Source organism: Argopecten irradians, chromosome 10, assembly GCF_041381155.1.
Source record: "Argopecten irradians isolate NY chromosome 10, Ai_NY, whole genome shotgun sequence".
NCBI lineage: Eukaryota > Metazoa > Mollusca > Bivalvia > Pectinida > Pectinidae > Argopecten > Argopecten irradians.
Genome location: NC_091143.1, coordinates 26,731,920 through 26,752,740, shown reverse-complemented (window position 1 = coordinate 26,752,740; position 20,821 = coordinate 26,731,920). Strand labels below are relative to the sequence as shown.

Sequence of the window (20,821 nt, the reverse complement as noted above, 5' to 3'; positions counted from 1 at the left end):
TTTAATTGACTGTGTCCTTACAACATGGAGCTACAGCTATAACGGAGTACATGTACATGCATGTAATTTACAAACACGCATGCACTGGGTGTAATAAAAGCGTGAAGTGCATCAATTGATACTGTTTTCATGTGTTGTTTTTAATTTTCAATTAAACTTGTTACAAAATCATAAGATTGTATATGTCATCATGAAGCAGAATATACAATGTGATGCATATTTAGTTTCACACTCATTTCAAAATGTAAAAAAATCCAGAAAAAATAATAAAACAATTGTAGCTTTTTGATTTCGGTCGATACATGGTTATATCGACCACAGAAAAAATATTGACCGAGGACGTATACATGGTTATATCGACCACAGAAAAAATATCGTCCTCGGACTACGTCCTCGGTCAATATTTTTTCTTAGGTCGATATAACCATGTATCGACCTCATCAAAATGCTATATTTGTATAATAACAGGACACACATTCTGACATGCTCATTTTTCGCAATTATCTCTTTAAAAATAACAAGTTTTCATGAATTAATCTGTTACAGTCGTTCAAAGGCACATACAAACAATCATGGTGCTTTATAAACATTTGCAACAACACAGACTAGTCTCTGATAGACACTGTATTATGTTTTATCCATGTTTAACTGAAACACATCCGAAGTTGTCATGCACTTTATTGTTACTAATATAACTGTAAACATGTGAAATGAAATGATTGGCCTCAATCTTGGTTTGACCATGTAGATCTTTTCACTATAGAGTTTGATATCATAAGATTTGGCAAGTCTATCAAAATTCGTTTTGAACTCTTATTAAATTTAGTAAAGTTAAAAGCTATGCAATGTTAGTATTGTAATTCACAAATATTTTATTGGTGATGTATAGCATAGAAATTAACAGATAGAAGCTCTGCCTAACTTTACAAACCAGTTTAGATTAGGGAAGCCTGTGTTATTTTACAAACTCCCATTTTTCTCCTCAATGGGTTTGACTTTTTATCACAAGCGTGATCTTTATACCACGTCTTCAGTTCCTCTATGGTTGTAGGAAGTTCGTATCCCTTTGTCTCTGGGAGGAATCTCTGAAGGTAGACGGCTATCAAACACAGCGCAGCCGAAATAGCTCCCGGACCCCACCTTACATACTCACTCTGAAAATGTGTGATACGTGGGTGAGAAAAAACATCAGGCGGAATTAAAAGCTGTCAAAATGTGTATTAGAAAAAAACACAAGGGAGCAGGGATCTGTGTAATGACAATATAAGTATGAAAAATAACAGGCTGGTGGTATTATTTATAATTTTTATTGTTTTTTTTTAATCATCTCTAATTTACTAAAAAAATGTAGTATAATAGTTGTTGTAAAATATTTACATTATAATATATAACACATGTCTATATATATATACACACAAAACGGGATTACCTGTGGACATGCAAAAGGAGCCAACATTCCTCCTATCTTTGAAATAGATCCAGTGATACCGAAATCAGCATTCCTGTTCAGAAAGAAAGAAATCATCTTACATCGAAAATATGCTATAATATATGTTACCGCTGAAGGTACGGTATTTAGCAGAGATCTTTGGACAGTTTTTCTGGACTACTGTAATCGGTCAAATGTTATTTATTAGGTATTTTAAATTCTGCAAATTACCTGATGCAAGGCACCCAATATGAACCTTAAAACCGCAAACACAGTATAATTAGAAGACCACGCTATCACGAAGGATGTGGCGAATAACGAAATATGTCCGAAGATGTGAACTTTCTTTCTCCCGAATTTGTCTGCCAGAAGATGTAAATATAGCAGATCCACATGCTTGTCCTAGGATCACTAAAGTCTGAGACAGTTCGGCTAGCTCTGGTCTGTCACATACAAGATCCCACTGAAAGTACGTAAGGAGACGGATATGATGTACCACAAGAGGATGAAATGTAGCGGACAGGCTTGGGTTCTAACTCAGTACCTTTCGAACACTAGCTAGATGCTTCACCGATTGAGCTACGTGGTCACCGATAATTGCCCAAGTAAAATCAAAGCCAGTATTTATTAGTCTATTACATTACTTAAATGTTGAATGACCACTGATCAATCACACTAACCTCAGTATCTAGAGTTCTATCTTTTGGAACTGGATACGAGTATCCGGATACACATTCTGTCGACTTAAAGAGCGTCGCGTTAGCTTTGTACACATCTATTGTGCACTCGTTGTACACAAAATTGTAGGAGATGTTGTTATATGTACGATTTATGTCTTCACCAAACATTACACCTATTGTGGTTTCATTACACTGAAAAGGTGGTCAATAAGCTACAAAGTAAATATTTACATATGGAAAATGTAAATGCAATATGCAAAACGCAGTGATGAAATGAAACTCAACATTGGCATAGAAATATTTAGACAAAACGTATTTTTGACAGGAGACAAAGAGAAAATAATTGTGAATTCAGGGGAGCAAACCTATCTGGGTGTGCTGCTATGCAAATATCGGTCAAGTTCAAGTATGACATAAGCGGAAACAGTGTTTACGTCAGGGCTCCAGAAGGCCACGATGATTTCATTTCGTTGGAAATGTTAATTAACCGGAAAATACGCATAATTTACAGTTCATTGACCTATATGCTTCCCACAACAAACCAACCACAATATCGAATGCGAAACAGGTAAAGAAAGTAATCAAGATGTCAGATCTCAGTACTAGATCATTAATGGACCGAAAAGGACTCGATGTGTTTGCCTTTGTAAAATCGAATCCGGTCAAATCAGCGCTCCTACTATATGCCATAAACACATGTAATATAATGACATGATTATCTAGTGACAGAAATATGTAAATATGCATTGAACCATGTGGACTTGAAGTGAAAAAGTGTACATCTTTTGCGTATTTTGCCCAAATTTACAAAAAACACACAATAATCTGCTCAAGTGCACCTAGTAAGTGATATACATAGTCATACAAAAATCTCTAGTTTAAACAGGGTCGTAAACCTTAATGGAAGTTGGATTTGTTGGTTTCATTGTGATATGCCTTTTGTGGTGAAATGTGTCTGAAATGTTCAAACCCGCCATTAAATATTGTGGTTAGACGTCTGCTGAACCCTGGAGTAAAGCAACTTTTGTCTTGAACAATTAAAATCGCTCTTACAGTAGTTTATCCACCTTATTGTAGGTGAATGCTCATGTCTGAAAAACTAATTTCATCAACTCATCGCTGGTTATGTATTGTAATTGTTTTATGGACGTGACATCGACTTGGGTATGGGTACAGCATACATATTGTACTTACTTAATCATATTGCAATTCGATTTGAAATTTCAACAGTATCAATAAAAAAATCATAATATTCAAAAGTGTTTGTTCTATGTTTCATAAGGAATGTATATCATGTAGAACAATACATTTAGGCCATATTTGCTTTGTGTAACAGTATTAGCCTCACTGAATTTCCCGTTTTATATGAGTGAATGTTAACGAATAAGAAAACTTTATACCAATGAAAACTGTGGAGTGAAGGTGAGACGCCAAAGGAATGATACTTATCATCACAAGAGCTATTTGGGTGCACTGAAACCTTCCCTATTGCCCCAAAGCTATCCAAAGTTCGTCTGTATCTATTGGTGTGTTCATCGTTTTACAGTCTGTGCACTGTGCTAAATACGCTACAGATAGTGAACGGATGTGAATAAAAATGCACGGCATTGTTTGTTACGAGTTTGTATGTCTATGAATAAGTTTTAGCGAGTGTAGTCTTTTCTTTGTATTCTATTCCGCCTCTCTGTTACATACAGCAGTATTCTGACGTGCATACAAATCTACGTATTTCACGCATCAAAACTCATATAAATTTTACACCTATATTATTCTCCTTTGAAACGTTCAGCCCTTCATCATAACCTCTTCCATATATGTGTAAATAACATACGCATGTGTTTCATACTTTTTCTTGATATGCCTACAACCATACCATTGAGCTATCCATCAAAGAGAAAAACTAAATGAAGAAATGGAATTTCTACAGCCGAGGAAAAAAATAATTTTGCTTGTATAGTGTATTTTGATTTTCCGTTCCATTTAGATCCTATATATGTTTTTAAAGATACAGGCTGACGGTCAGTACTCTTGAATATTGTTAATTTAATGTCAGCTATTTTTCCATAAGTAAATGATATTGGACATTGTTTTTAACATGGATGAAGTAATCGATTATCATCCCTGCCCATTATCCCCTCTACCGCACACATATAATGTCACATATTTTATTTTACTTAAAAAGAATAAAATGTGTGTATAATGTATAATGTTCTTTACATATAACGACTGTCAGAACTGTATATGATTTGAAGTAATGTATATCTTATACATAGAGAACGATTAAACAAACTAGATCGATATGACCTACATTATCGGAGCCGCGGAATCCGAGTGGTTAAGATATCCCGACATATTACCAAAAGCCCTCCACATCTGGGTCGTGATCATGTTCGAATTTCGTGTTGGGCAGTTGCCAGGTACTCACGTGTACCGACGGTCGGTGTTTTTCTATAGTTTTCCTTCACCATCAAACCTTTTAAATGGCCCTGGCTGTTAATAGGACGTAAGACTAAACAACCAAATGACAGGTCCCATAACTATTATTTATCTATATTTTATCAGTATAAAGCGGACCGTATAACGTATTACATATGATACAAAATATATTTAAGCAATATACATGTTTATGGAAACAACTTATGATGAACGTTAAAACAATAGGACATAGCATGACTTTGAATACGTTTTACAAAATGTGTTGTGAAAATCATATGCAGAAACTCGTTCTCTTATCACATACATCTATCTACAATGAGACAAATTTCTAAAACACAAACGATCATTTATTCACCTTGGAACATTCTCTGGTAATCTGATATTCAATGATCCAGTAACATTAAGCTAAAACAGTCTAGAAGCTCACAGCATGTCATGTCACAGGCGCATGTTCTAAATGATCCATCAGCAGAGAGAATGACCGATTTACCTGACCCTAAACGTGATACACAAAGCTTGACTTTGACACTCAGCAGATTTTTGTGTTATAAATCCTTGGATATTTGCAATTCAGGAAAGAGACTGTGCCTTCCGCTTCGGGTACTCGGCTATGTTGTGACAGCTGTACAAAATATAATTACCGATATTATTACGGGCATCTTTAAAAATAATGGGTCATGTGTAATAATGATATTTACTTCAATTTTAAACCTTTAACTAGTTGAAACATAGAACGAGTTGTATTTAAAAATTAGTTTATGTTAATTCCCTCCGCAAATTTCGATCCATTTGCGGAAAACAACAGTGTGAAGGGTAAAAAGCATTGCGGCAGATTTGAAATTGCGTCGAGTTTACGACAGAGACATAAAAACGTAATAAATATGAATTGTTTCTTGGTGAATTAAAGTTATATTCCATCTCACTCGTGAAAAATATCAAACTGTCCACTCCACTCGGTGAAATATAACTGTTGTTCATCAAGAAAAAAGTATATTATCTATATATTTATCTATTATCATCATTTGTGCTTCCAAATAATCCCTTGATATTATTTAGGCCAGTATCTCCTTCTTTCGCATACTAGTTGTCCTTATTACTCTCTACACACCCAGACTACCAACATAACTCTATCAACACTTACACTATAAAATGTCGCAGTGCCTACTGATATGTGATAATGGAATATAGCGAGGCTTTACAGAAAGCAGTAGTATTGCTGTCAGATGGAGACGGAAAGTGTTTAACGATATCCATCAATTTAACAAAAAATTGAGTTTAATCGTGTATTTATGTGTCTTGTTAACTCAAAAATAATATAAGATCATTTATTTTGCTTTTGATGCATATGCAATCAGTACCTCATTCCATATCGGACATAGTGTCACAAATTTTTTTCGGGATGCTATTAATTACCATTTGTATTAAGATAAAAACGGTATAAAGCCAGTATATTAATAATTCGAAATAAAAGGCCCACAAAAATTCAAAGTAAAATAAAAAAAAAAACATTCTATGGAATATATATTCAGCCAGTATAGGACACTATACTTAACTACTACGCCACACACTACAAACATACACCACACACTACAAACATACACCACACACTACAAACATACACCACACACTACAAACAAACACCACACACTACAAACATACACCACACACTACAAACATACACCACACACTACAAACATACACCACACACTACAAACACACCACACACTACAAACATACACCACACACTACAAACATACACCACACACTACAAACATACACCACACACTACAAACATATACCACACACTACAAACATATACCACACACTCAAACAAACACCACACACTACAAACATACACCACACACTACAAACATATACCACACACTTACAAACATACACCACACACTACAAACATACACCACACACTACAAACATACACCACACACTACAAACATACACCACACACTACAAACATACACCACACACTACACAAACATATACCACACACTACAAACAAACATACACCACACACTACAAACATATACCACACACTACAACAACACATAACCACACACTACAAACATATACCACACACAACACCACCACACACACAAACATATACCACACACTACAAACATATACCACACACTACAAACATATACCACACACACAAACATACACCACACACTACAAACATACACCACACACTACAAACATACACCACACACTACAAACATACACCACACACTACAAACATACACCACTACACACAAACAAACACACACACTACAAACAGACACCACACACTACAAACATACACCACACACTACAACATAACACCACACACACTACAAACATAAACCACACACTACAAACATACACCACACACTACAAACATACACCACACACTACAAACATATACACACACACTACAAACAGACACCACACACTACAAACAGACACCACACACTACAAACAGACACCACACACTACAAACATACACCACACACTACAAACATACACCACACACTACAAACATACACCACACTACACTACAAACATATACCACACACCAACATACACACACACAACATACACCACACACTACAACAGAACACCACACTACAAACAAATACACCACACTCTACAAACATACACCACACACTTCAAACATACACACCACACACTACAAAACAAGCCACACACACACTACAAACATATACCACACACTACAAACATATACCACACACTACAAACATCGTACACCACACACTACAAACAGTATACCACACACTACAAACACAGACACCACACACCTACAAACATACACCACACACTACAAACATACACCACACACAACAAACATATACCACACACTACAAAACAAATACCACAACACTACAAACATACACCACACACTACAAACATATACCACACACTACAAACATATACCACACACTACATAACATATAACACCACACACTACAAACATATACCACACACTACAAACATAATACCACACACACGACCAACATACACCACACACTACAAACATACACCACACACAACAAACATACACCACACACTACAATACAAACAATACATACACACACACTACAAACATACACCACACACTACAAACATATACCACACACTACAAACATACACCACACACTACAAACATACACACACTACAAACATACACCACACACTACAAACAGACACCACACACTACAAACATATACCACACACTACAAACATACACCACACACTACAAACATACACCACACACTACAAACATACACCACACACTACAAACATACACCACACACTACAAACATACACCACACACTACAAACATACACCACACACTACAAACATACACCACACACTACAAACATACACCACACACTACAAACATACACCACACACACTACAAACATACACACACACTACAAACATACACCACACACTACAAACATACACCACACACTACAAACATACACCACACACTACAAACATACACCACACACTACAAACATACACCACACACTACAAACACACACATTCAACACAGACACCACACAACAACATAAACCACACACTACAAAATACATACTCACAGACACACAACAAACAACACCCACACACTACAAACAACACCACACACTACACAAACATATACCACACACTACAAACATACACCACACACTAACAAACATACACCACACACTACAAACATACACCACACACTACAACACATACACCACACCACTTCAAACATACACCACACACTTCCAAACATACACCGCACACTACAAACACATATACCACACACCTACAAACATTACACCACACACTACAAACATAACACCACACACACTAACAAACATATACCCACACACTACAAACATAAACCACACACAACAAACAAAACACCACACACTACAAAACAGACACCACACACTACAAACATACACCACACACTACAAACAGACACCACACACTACAAAACAGACACCACACACACATACAACACACACTACCACACACTACAAACATACACCACACACTACAAACATACACCACACACTACAAACATATACCACACACTACAAACATACACCACACACTACAAACATACACCACACACTACAAACATACACCACACACTACAAACATACACCACACACTACAACATACACACACACTACAAACATACACCACACACTACAAACATACACCACACACTACAAACATATACCACACACTACAAACATACACCACACACTACAAACATACACCACACACTACAAACATATACACCACACACTACAAACATACACCACACACTACAAACATACACCACACACTACAAACATACACCACACACTACAAACATACACCACACACTACAAACATATACCACACACTACAAACAACCACACACTACAAACATACACCACACACTACAAACATACACCACACACTACAAACATACACCACACACTACAAACATACACCACACACTACAAACATACACCACACACTACAAACATACACCAACACTACAAACATACACCACACACCTACAACATACACCACACACTTCACAACATACACCACACACTAACAAACACACACACCACACACTACAAACATACCACACACAGCACAACCACACACCACACATACAAACATACCACCACACACATACAAACAAACACCACACATACAAACAACACCACACACTACAACAACAGGACCACACACAACAAACAACAACCACACACTACAAAACCAACCACTACAAACATATACCACACACTACAAACATACACCCACACACATACAAACATACACCACACACTACAAACAGACACCACACACCTACACAACATACACCACACACAACAAACAAACACCACACACTCCAAAATAACACACACAACACAACATACCACCACACACTATCAAACATAGCACCACACACTACAACACACACACACTACACCTACAAACATACACCACACACAGGAACACAAGTACCACACACTTCAAACACAAGCTACCAACACACCACACACAAACATACACCACACACTACAAACATACACCACACACTACAAACATACACCACACACTACACACACCACACACTACAAATAGACACCACACATACACAAAACATACACCACACACCACTCATACACAAGCACCACACTACAAACACACCACACACTTCAAAAACATACACCACACACTACAAACATACACCACACACTACAAACAGACACCACACACTACAAACATACACCACACACAACAAACACACACACACACACATCAAACATATACACACACACTACAAACATACACCACACACTTCAAACGTACACACACTACAAACATATACCACACACTACAACAATATACCACACACTACAAACATATACCACACAAACAACACCACACACTACAAACATACACCACACACTACAAACAAACATACACACACACACTACAAACATACAAACATACACCACACACTACAAACATACACACACACACTTCAAACATACATACACAACATACACACACACACTTCAAACATACACCACACACTTCAAACATACACCACACACTTCAAACATACACCACACACTACAAACATACACCACACACTACTACACACACTACAAACACACACCACACACACACTACACCAACAACATACACCACACACTACAAACATACACCACACACTACAAACATACACCACACACTACAAACATACACCACACACTATCAAACATACACCACACACTTCAAACAAGCACCACACACTTCAAACATGCACCACACACTTCAAACATACAACACACCGCATACATGTTCGTCCTTCCATGACCCTGGCTGTTACAATGACATTACTTTAATCAAACAAACATATTCACAGATTACATATTAGGGAAACCGTCAATAAATGAAAATAAAATTGATTTAACTGAAACCTAACCATGTCAGTGTTTCCATCGTTAATTGTTTTAAAAAGAAGAACGAACGTTCAGCATTTATGATGTGCTTTATTTTGATATATACAACCTTTGTACATTTTCATATTACATAATAATATTTCAATACAATACGTTTCTTTGTAATGGACAATGAACCAAATGGTTCTAGTATGGCATGTAGGTCGTATCAAATATCTTTAGTGGTAGAAAATGCATTTCAAAAGTAATATATGTAGAAAATACTAAACTGTAACAATGGATATAAAAATGTATATATAGATGATATAGATGTGTGACAATAAACAAACTCTGTTTAACAAATTAAAAAAAAAACAAAAACAAAAAACAAACAAATGAACAACTATTGTTGAACACTCTATGATTCAAATTTAAAACATTCAATAAGATATATTGATGGGAAAATTGATTAAAATGTGTCGTTTTCCTCTTCCACGGGCTTGACCTTTTTATCCCCAGCGTGAGTTTTGTACCAAGTCTTCAATTCTTCTATTGTTGTAGGCAGTTCGTATCCTTTGGTCTCTGGAAGGAAGGTTAACAGGTAGACCGCCAGCAAACACAACGCTGCCGAAATAGCTCCCGGTCCCCAAGTAATGTAACTCATCTGAAAAATTGTGAATATGCGATGGAAAATACTTTATAACATTTAAACTTAGATTGTATAGAGTATGGGGTGTTTCTATTATGGGAATTGTGGATATCATCTTTAAACAATTATGTTTTGAATGGATAAAAAAAGAAATGAAATATATTCTAGGAAAACTGTTACTAGCTATAGAGTCACATCGTCTCTAGCATTAGAACAAATAATATGTATACAACTGTTCAACATTTCATGGTCGTATCATATGACAAATGTAGTTACGCTACTTCTGTTGTGTTTTTTCTGTACAAAGTAATGAAAAACACACAAAAAGTTACATTGTTTAAACACGCTATCCACGACTTATATTTACCAGTGGACCTGCAAATGGTGCCAACATTCCTCCAATCCTCGCCACAGACGACGAAATACCAATACCAGCATTCCTGGTGTGACATAAATAAAATACATTAAAATATGGCTGTCAAAAGAGATAATTTAGTATTTTACCTTTGATTCATCTGGTTTGATGACATCTTTTACCAATATGAAGTACATACAAGACAATTCCGTGAAGAAATACAAGACAATTCCGTGAAGAAACATATATTCATAATTAATCTGCATCAAAAGCAAGAATTTTTAAAGTGTAATTTTTCTTCATTGATATACCTCAAATTGGTCGGATACAGTTCTGGCGTATACAGAAATATTGTACTAAAAGATCCTGTGATACCAAACTTTCCGACAAGGTTGAACACCAATGATATAGCTCCGATAGTACCAACACCATCTGAAAATAATAATAAAAATAATGATAATTTGTAATTGTTCTTTTTCTGCTGTGTAATTGTTAAATGTCGCGAGTGTAAACTTTCTCGTTTTAATATTTCAAAAGTATTCGCTGGGTACTTTTTCGCAGTCTTTGAAAGCGTCATTCAACCGACAAGTTGTTATATGTAAAACAATGATGTCGCGAAGTATCCAATTATGCAAATTTTGAATAATCCACGGAATTGGCGACAATAAATTCCTCACAAATATTAACAACTCTATAGCATATTTGTTTTTAACGAATATGCCCGGGAGTCACGTGCAAAATGTTTTTTTTTTTAAATTTAAATGATACAAATTTACCAGAACGTACCTGACAGTGTTCTGCATATTGTGGACACTGTGAGCGCTATTCCCGCTATCACATGAAACAGAATACATGTTTTACGTCTGCCGATTCTGGAAGAAACATTAGTTAGGTAATGTTTATCTAATTTTGTTGTTCAAATTTTATCAAGAGTTCGATGAGGTCACATTGCTAATTTTAACCGTACATATTGTATGCTTGCATAACACAATTAGCAAAATCCACAATTGAAAGGGTCAATGTAAGCAAAGAGTGCACTGAAATATCAGTTTACATAAGAAATAAACCTGTTGAAAAAAATAAGTATTTATTGTTTCTACGACCTGCCTGCTATGGATATATTGTACACAACATACCGGCTTAATCGTAAAGCAATACAACACCTCAATTAAGATTATTAACAATGACATACGATTATTCATTTTTATTTTGTTTTATTTTGCATAATGAATAAAAAACAATAGTTTGGTCCAATAATTTGGTCATTCTAAAATGTTATTATTTGCTTTAATCTTAGATGCAAAAGTTTGCTTCAATCTTTGATGTAATAATTTGATTCTTTCTTAGATGTAAAAATTTTATTCATTCTTAGATTAAAAAAATGCTACTTTTAATGATGACAAGCCATTTAAATTTACAAAAAAACATTAACGAATGCACATTACTCAGAATACCTATTAATAAGAAGCAGTTCCATCACAGCTGCCGGGTACTCTACTATGGCTATAAGGAAGTAGTTCACGAATCGGTCACCTGACAAGGCTGATGATGTCAGTGACAAGGCGTAATACACCAAACTGTTGACCAACCTAAAAACAAGTCGAGCTTATTTCTATTCCATATTTGCATATTACAGAGTTATCTGCCCTTGTGGGTAGGCATTCAATATGACGTCATGTGTACCGAGAGTAACGTCATATTTTTCGGAGAAAACGACGAGAATTGCGCTCACAAAATAATGACGTAACAATCGATACTAACCTGCAAAGGAGCTAACTCTGTGATATGCAAAGACGGAATAGGTCATATCATTTTATAAATTATCATGTCAGCAAATATATGACGACATTATTTGTCATTGCCATTGTTATTTTGAAACAACAGTTTAGTATACAAAAATAATCTGAAAGGACTATTCCTTAACGAACGTTTGTTTTTTTTTTTTTTTTTTTTTTGTTTGTTTGGGGGGAGGGAGGGGTGTACAATGTAATTATAATGATCAGACAATGCGAGAATCATATTTTTCCATATCATATGCTGTATATAATCTGACGTCTAGCTGAGTGTCAACGATGCAATCTCACTCGAAATTATATATATGATTACTGGACATGATGTAGAGGTCTCTCTGTTATGCTAGGGTGTACAGTGTACCGTTCTGTGAATTTTGGAATTAAGCTTCATGTAGCTTAACGGTTTATGGCCTTTCCATCTTTACCGACTTTTGTAAAGTTCTTATTTATACAGTTAATAAATAATTTAGTCTATATAATACTTTTTCTCGTGTACACATTTAAAATAGCTCCTAGCTGTTTCGATCTATTCCGATCTGTATAGGCCCCAAGAAATAGTCTTAAGTCTAAAAAGTCTTAAGTTTAGAGTTAATTAATCACAGATGACGCTACAAAAACTAAGGTTTCCGATCAATGTCACCCGAAAGTTTTTAACAAGACGTTGACCTGTGATCGCTTTTAAAATGCATGATATTTCTTCCCCATATCTGAATGCTATGTTGGTGCTTTTATGGATCTGAAGTTTCATATACATGTTTACGCATCCATTTTCACATATTGTACCGGTATGTTTTTAAACAGTTTGTTAGAGGTCAGGGTCATTTAAGGGTCACTTCCTCTATATAGTTAACACAGTCAGGTGTGCGATTATTGTGCATGACTGTGTATTTTTTATATTTCATTTTTTCATCCTTAAGACGTTAGAAATTCATGGTATCGCGTTCATATTATACACGATCACGTTACTGCTATGGACACAGTTACATATTGATAGGCTTTTCTTAGAGATTAGTTATACTCACCACGTGTACCAGAGGATCATTGAATTTAAAAAGATGACCTTGTGACGGAATATTGTGACGACATTGTATCGTTTGATGACTGCAGGAGTGGATGGCTGTTCCTTCTCATAAGAGATATCCTCACAGTCTTTTGTTGTCTCTGAGTGATTTTCTATAAGAGCGTATTTGGCACCATTCTCATGGCGAGATATTTCCATTGTTGTTTTATCATTATCACAATCTCCTGGAACAACCACTTCAATTTCTTTTTCTTTGGTGCTTTTACTTTTTGCCACTTTGATAACTTCATCATAATCCTTTCCATTCATTTTTGCCGCTTTCCTTATTATTCGTTCTGCTTGTTTTATTCTCCCGTTGGCAAGAAGCCATCTGACAGATTCCTCCATGAGCCTGTAAAACGGACCCATAAAATAATGTACACGAAAAATTCCCCCGATAAAACCCTTTAATAAGATAAGATTTGTTATTTACTACTTTGTGAAAAACATACATGATAGCGTGGTTATGTGGTCACGAGTCATCTTTCAGCTAAAAGATATACATGTATCTACTAAAAGATAACATTACGTTCGTCTTTGAAAGCATTTATACAAAAAGATTGATCTATGATGCGGAAGCATGGCAGTGTAAATCGACTTATTTTTGCGTGCGAATTTGATTTCGTGGGAAATTAGAAAACGCAAAAATAGATAGTTGCGAAACTGTTTTACATACAGGTAAAGTAGATCTACAGAAGTCTAGATCGCGAAATTAAATCTCCACGATAACGTCCTTTGGTTTAAAAATGTGAAATTAAGTCATCGCGTCGGGTTACAGTATGTCAACGCAAACCTACCAATATTCCACAAGGCTGTAGCACGAGAATAGAGCTAGCGCCATCTGAAGGTATCGCCACGAGAGGTTCCGGAATAAATACCCCATGGGCGATAACAAGTTGATACCAGTTGTCCAAAAAGCTAATCCCAGGCACTCTCCTATGTATCGTGCTTTCAAAGGCAATAACTCCAGAGAAAGAATCGCCATAGTTAATCCAGAGCCCTGTGAAAATATGAAAAAATTGGAACCATTCTTCAGACAAACAGGACAAAGTTGTCCTTAGAAACGAAAAAATCATGTACATTCATTTTTCTGATAACACTATTTTTATTATTGCTGATAAGAAAGAAATGGCTCTGTGAAAGACCGAAGCAATTTCAAATGAGAAAATGGATAGTCACCATAATGTATTATTTCCTAGAGATACAGCATTTGCATTCTACAGTGTATCACATTACAGAATGTCCACAGATGGTACATGTGCCTAACTGACCTTGATATAATGTGTAAATAGGACACTACCAATAATCCAGCAATGAGTCAAATTATCATTTGTCTATAAACGATAATTAACACCATGGATTAAATCCTTCTAGCCAGTTTTGCTACAAGGGATCAACCAACTTAATAAAAAAAGACCTTCGAAATGGCCCCTGTGTATACAAGATTGAGCCCAGGATAGAATTTTAACCCGGCCGCTGATTGGCTGGCTAATTATGAATTTCAAAAGTAAAAATGTTTTCTGTTAGGTAATTATTCCTAGATAACCATGATATGAATTTGGAAATTCATATTGAGATTAAGGTTCAAAATATCAACTTTGATAATGAATAGGTAAAAGCATTATAATTTCATGATTTTTTAGTGCAAGATGCGCCTGATTTCAATAAAGCTACCCTGGTTGGAGATTGAGCAGAAGGACCCAAACTTTTTTTTCTATTTAGTGTTATATGAGAACCTAGACTTTAATTATAGAACACAATAGTTAACTAATATTCCTTTGTTTTAATAATACAGTACAAAATTTAAACAAAGTTTAACACTGTGGTCTATGTAAAATTATTTAGTTGGTTGCTCTCTAAAAACACCTGAACTGTAAACAAAACAAAACAATGATGTATTACCTGTTGCACAGCACCTAAAATAAACCTCAGGACAGCGAAAACTGTATAATTAGGAGCCCAGGCTATAGCGAAGGATGTAGCGAACATAGAAATATGTCCAAGTACGTGGACTGTCCTTCTGCCGAATCTGTCAGCCAGAGATGTAAATATAGCAGCACCGAAAGCCTGTCCCAGGATCACTAAAGTCTGCGAGAATTCGGCTAGCTCCGCTCTGTCACATACAAGATCCCACTGAAAAGAGGGAAAGAGACGAATATGATGTAACAGGAGGGAAAATGTAGCTCTGCTCTGTCACATACACGATCCAACTGAAAGTAGGTACGGAAACAATATGTGGTAATAGAAGAAGAGAAAATGAAGCGACCAGACTGTGGTTCAAATTAGAGAACTTCGAAAACTAGACGTATGATTCAACTGTTGAGATATCTGATCACCGATGATCGTCCAAGTACATTAACAATTTACTAATATCTGATACCCCCGTTATTTTACTTAAAGATAAATGACTCTTAACACACTCACCTCAGTAACTAGAGTTCTGTCTTTTGGCACTGGATATGAGTATCCAGATACACATTCTGTCGTCTTGAGGAGTGTCGAATTAGCCTCGTCCGTGTACACATCTATAGAACACTTGTTGTACACAAAATTGTAGGAGATGTTGCCATGCATAGGGTCGATGTCTTCACCGAACATTGTACTAACTGTGGTCTCATTGCATTGGAACGGTGGTCGATATGCTGTAATTACGATAAATTATACATGGGGAAACAGCAATATTTGCACACAACACTGATGAAATATGCTCAAAAGGCGGTAGGGAAATATTTGAACAATATGTATATAGTTGAATGCAGACAAAGAGAAGGAAATAAGAGGTTCAAGGGGATAAACTTATATGCTTAAACACAGACACCCGCCATACAAAAATAGGTCTGTTAACCAGAGAAGCTCTAATTTTTCAATAGTTTAAATTCTCAGTAAATTTCTTTTTTTAATGTTCTTAACAAGACAACTAGTTACGTAAAAAGTTGACAATATAAAGGCTTTTAATCTAGTGCTTTTGGTGAAATAATCAAATTTGTTTTCGTGGCAATATTTTTGAGTTATCAACGATCATATTAAAACAATGTTCGATGACATCTCCATTCCTTTTCTTAACAAAATGGCGTTACAAAGTACATGTCCTACAACCAAGAACATTTTCTCGATAAATATTAGTAGGAGAATAACCGTTCTGAAACAGGTCGTAAACTTTTATAACTGGTGGGTGGGGAATGGCATCAGGAATAACAATTAAAACTAGTAATACTAAGAATATATAACAAAATGTTCACTTGCGTACTGTATTATGGCAACTGACGAATCACTTAATAAAAGCTTAGTGAATAAGTGAATCAGTGTCTAATACAACTAAAAAAATAAAAGGAAGGTTTATGTATAAAAATAGTTGCATACCAATAAATACTGTCGATAGGAGATGAAACGCCAAAGGGATGATACTTATCAATATCAAAGCCAGTTGTGTGCATTGAAATCTTCCCCATTGTCCCAAAGCGATCCAAATTTCGTCTGTATCGATTTGTGCGTCCATGTTGTGGTAGGTTGAGAAAAGGACACAACAGATAGTGAACGTGTACGAATATACTTACTGCCAGTAATGAAAACTTATTTCGTGTACGTATGTCTATGAATAAGTTTCTGGTTATTAAAGTTATGGCATAAATATAACTAATATATACACGCAGTTTATCATAACCCTGAATCTACCTGTAGGTACATTTAGTTTAATCATATTTGACAAGCAAAACCTAGAAAATGTATTGTCCTCCAACAAATAATTTCACCTATGAATATTTCATTATTGTTAGTCATTTAGTATTCTTCCCAGCTATTTATGCTAAACGATGATATACCATTGTTAGTATTCAATATATGCTGGAATATTGACTACATACTAAGTATTTGAAATGTTTGTAAGCATCAAACGAAGCACAGTTTACATGTGTACATAAAGGTATTTTATATAACTTAGAAACTCTTTAACGTAATAACAGTTCAAGATAATAAAATAATGATAATCAAAGATGCTCAACCACCGACAGAGTATAAATGATATTCATGATTTGCACAATAATTGGTGTTTAATCGTGTATATATTTGTCTAATGCATACAAAAAAATAATTATATAAAATAAGTTATTCTGCCTTTGGTGCATAAGCATTCAGTACATCATTCCAATAGCATATAGTGCCACGGATTTTTTTCGGGATGCAATTAATAATTAATTCTTATAATATTTTTTAAATCGAAGTAATATCAGAAGCTGAAACTTTTCAACGATAGTATTGGTGTAAAGAAAGTAACTTTTGTAACTGAAGAAAAATGCTAAATCATCTGCTGTTTTTGATAGTGAAAAAATACCATTTGTCAGCGGTGAAGCGTCTTTAAAAAAATGGAACATTTAATTTTAATTGGCAAATGCGCCACTGCCTGAATTGTTTCTAATACTTGATCTCAACTTTGACTACTGGTCAATGACCTGGAGGTCAGGCCGACTATTTTAAGTCACGCCTGTGTATGTACACATTTACAAAATCAACGTTGTATGTGTGAAATGTTTGTGATAACACGCGTCTGAGATAGGTATAGCCAATATAGTGTATCTGTGTCGACTCGGCATACCATAGAACACATAATGTTAGATACTGTAATTTTAAGACCTGGATATTACACATGTACATGGATATGCAAATTGTTATTTTGTTAATCAGACTTTCTAAAGACTGAACTGATACAGTATCATAAACATGCAGTATTGCCGTTGTGATGTCATCGGTAATTTATAACTTTGTTAAGTTTAACTTAGTTTATTCTGAAAGCAAGTAATAGTTGCCTCTTTATTCAGATCATATTCCGTACACAAATGTAATATAATAAAGCTTTTCTTGTGACGTTACTCTGTCGTTATTTTAAATTTTCGTTCTTCCCAAAAGTCAATAAACGATTATTAAAAGCTAACAATTCGGGTACCACACTCGGATAGATAATTCCAGGTACCCATAATTCGGGAATCACACTCGGAGAGATAATTCCAGGTATCTACAAATTATGATCGCCACTCGGATTAGGAATTCCAGGTGCCAACATTTCATGTACAGTACCACACTCGGATTAGGAATTCGAAATGAGTATTCCCTTATGTCCAGTTTGTTTCGTGTTTCATCTAGTTTCAACTTGTGTCCCCGGGTCCATTTTTCTATTCTTAAGGATGTATAAAAGTCTAAGGTATTTTTTTTAATAGTTTACCTTTGCTCATTCATGGTTATTTTTACAGGAGAGATTAAGTTGGGTTCATATCTGGAGAGAAAACAATATGTTGTTGTGCTTGTATTTTTACTACAGCCGTTGAAAATGGCAGATATTGCGACACTGTTTTCAAAAATACATCCAATGTAAAACACGTTTGACTTACAACGGCAATCAACTTTAGAAACAGTCTTCTACTGTTGTTCCCATTTTGATTATTCTCATTATCTGATATCGATTCCAAATATACGAATGGATATAGACGTTTTTATAGATACAATTGTTATACTTTCGTGAAATCTCATGCCGCCTCGTGACGTCAAAGCGTCAAAAAGAACTTTTTACAATTTTCAACATTGTTTTTCAGAAACTAAGCTGGTTTACTTTAAAGGCTTCAAACAACGTTATTTGCGTTAAAAATACCACGCAATTTTTATGGATCGAAAATTGACTTTCAGTCGCATTTTTTCGAATTTATTTCTAAGTTTCGGAATGTTGAATTTGTAAAATTGCAATGATACGTCTAGGTATGAGAGGAAACTCTTTCTTACGTGGATATGAAATATTGGAATTTCGCAAGCCTCGGGTTTAACTACATTTTTATGATTCTTTGATAACATATTCCTATCTTTCATTTAAGTATTGATGTCATTTTTTGTAACTTCATCGGGGTATGAAAGAAATTTTGTTCACAAACTGTGTTTCTCAAGAAAGTTTTCAAACGCAATTTAATTCATTACCCAATAAAATTAAAAAATAGTTCCATTAATGCTTTTAATTATTTTTTTCAGACTATTTGATAACATAAAATACGTTTAAACGTACTGTTCAATTGATTTTCTTATGGATTATTTTTTTCTGAATCAATACGCAACATTGACGTCTCCATTGCGACGTCATGATAACGTCGGGTTTTCGCGCCATTTTCGGAGTTTTTCTCCATTGTATATGAAGAAAAAGAATCTGTAAATCAGAAAGTCGGATTTATTACGAAAATAAATAAAAATTATTGTATTAACGTATGAGAGAGTCTTATAGTAAATATCTGCAATTTCGAAATAAAACATTAAACTCATGGAAATGGAAAGTTCGGTTATGTATCCATTGTTTTAAATAACACAGCGTCACCACCTTATATTGATTGTCTCAGTGTTTTATTTACATTACTCCACTAAATTTGTAATTTTTAATGCCGTAAATATCAATTAAGTATTTACATGTACAAATTTTAA

The 20,821-nt window shown here is 35.1% G+C and overlaps 1 protein-coding gene and 1 long non-coding RNA gene across 2 annotated transcripts; both read right to left on the bottom strand.

Annotated features, from left to right (window-relative positions):
* Positions 1–370: 370 nt before the first annotated feature.
* On the bottom strand, positions 371–2,045 carry LOC138332784 (uncharacterized). Its single transcript, XR_011209871.1, has 3 exons — positions 1,661–2,045; positions 1,430–1,502; positions 371–1,154 (listed from the first exon to the last, which is right to left on the bottom strand). It is a non-coding gene; the product is annotated as an uncharacterized lncRNA (long non-coding RNA).
* An 8,537-nt stretch (positions 2,046–10,582) lies between these two features.
* On the bottom strand, positions 10,583–18,071 carry LOC138333514 (organic anion transporter 3-like). Its single transcript, XM_069281942.1, has 10 exons — positions 17,738–18,071; positions 16,802–17,019; positions 16,280–16,510; positions 15,175–15,377; positions 14,340–14,729; positions 12,979–13,113; positions 12,311–12,396; positions 11,836–11,956; positions 11,537–11,609; positions 10,583–11,184 (listed from the first exon to the last, which is right to left on the bottom strand). Exons 1-10 carry the CDS (start codon positions 17,871–17,873, stop codon positions 10,990–10,992), a joined length of 1,788 nt encoding a protein of 595 aa, XP_069138043.1. The 5' UTR covers positions 17,874–18,071; the 3' UTR covers positions 10,583–10,989.
* Between the last annotated feature and the right edge of the window lie 2,750 nt (positions 18,072–20,821).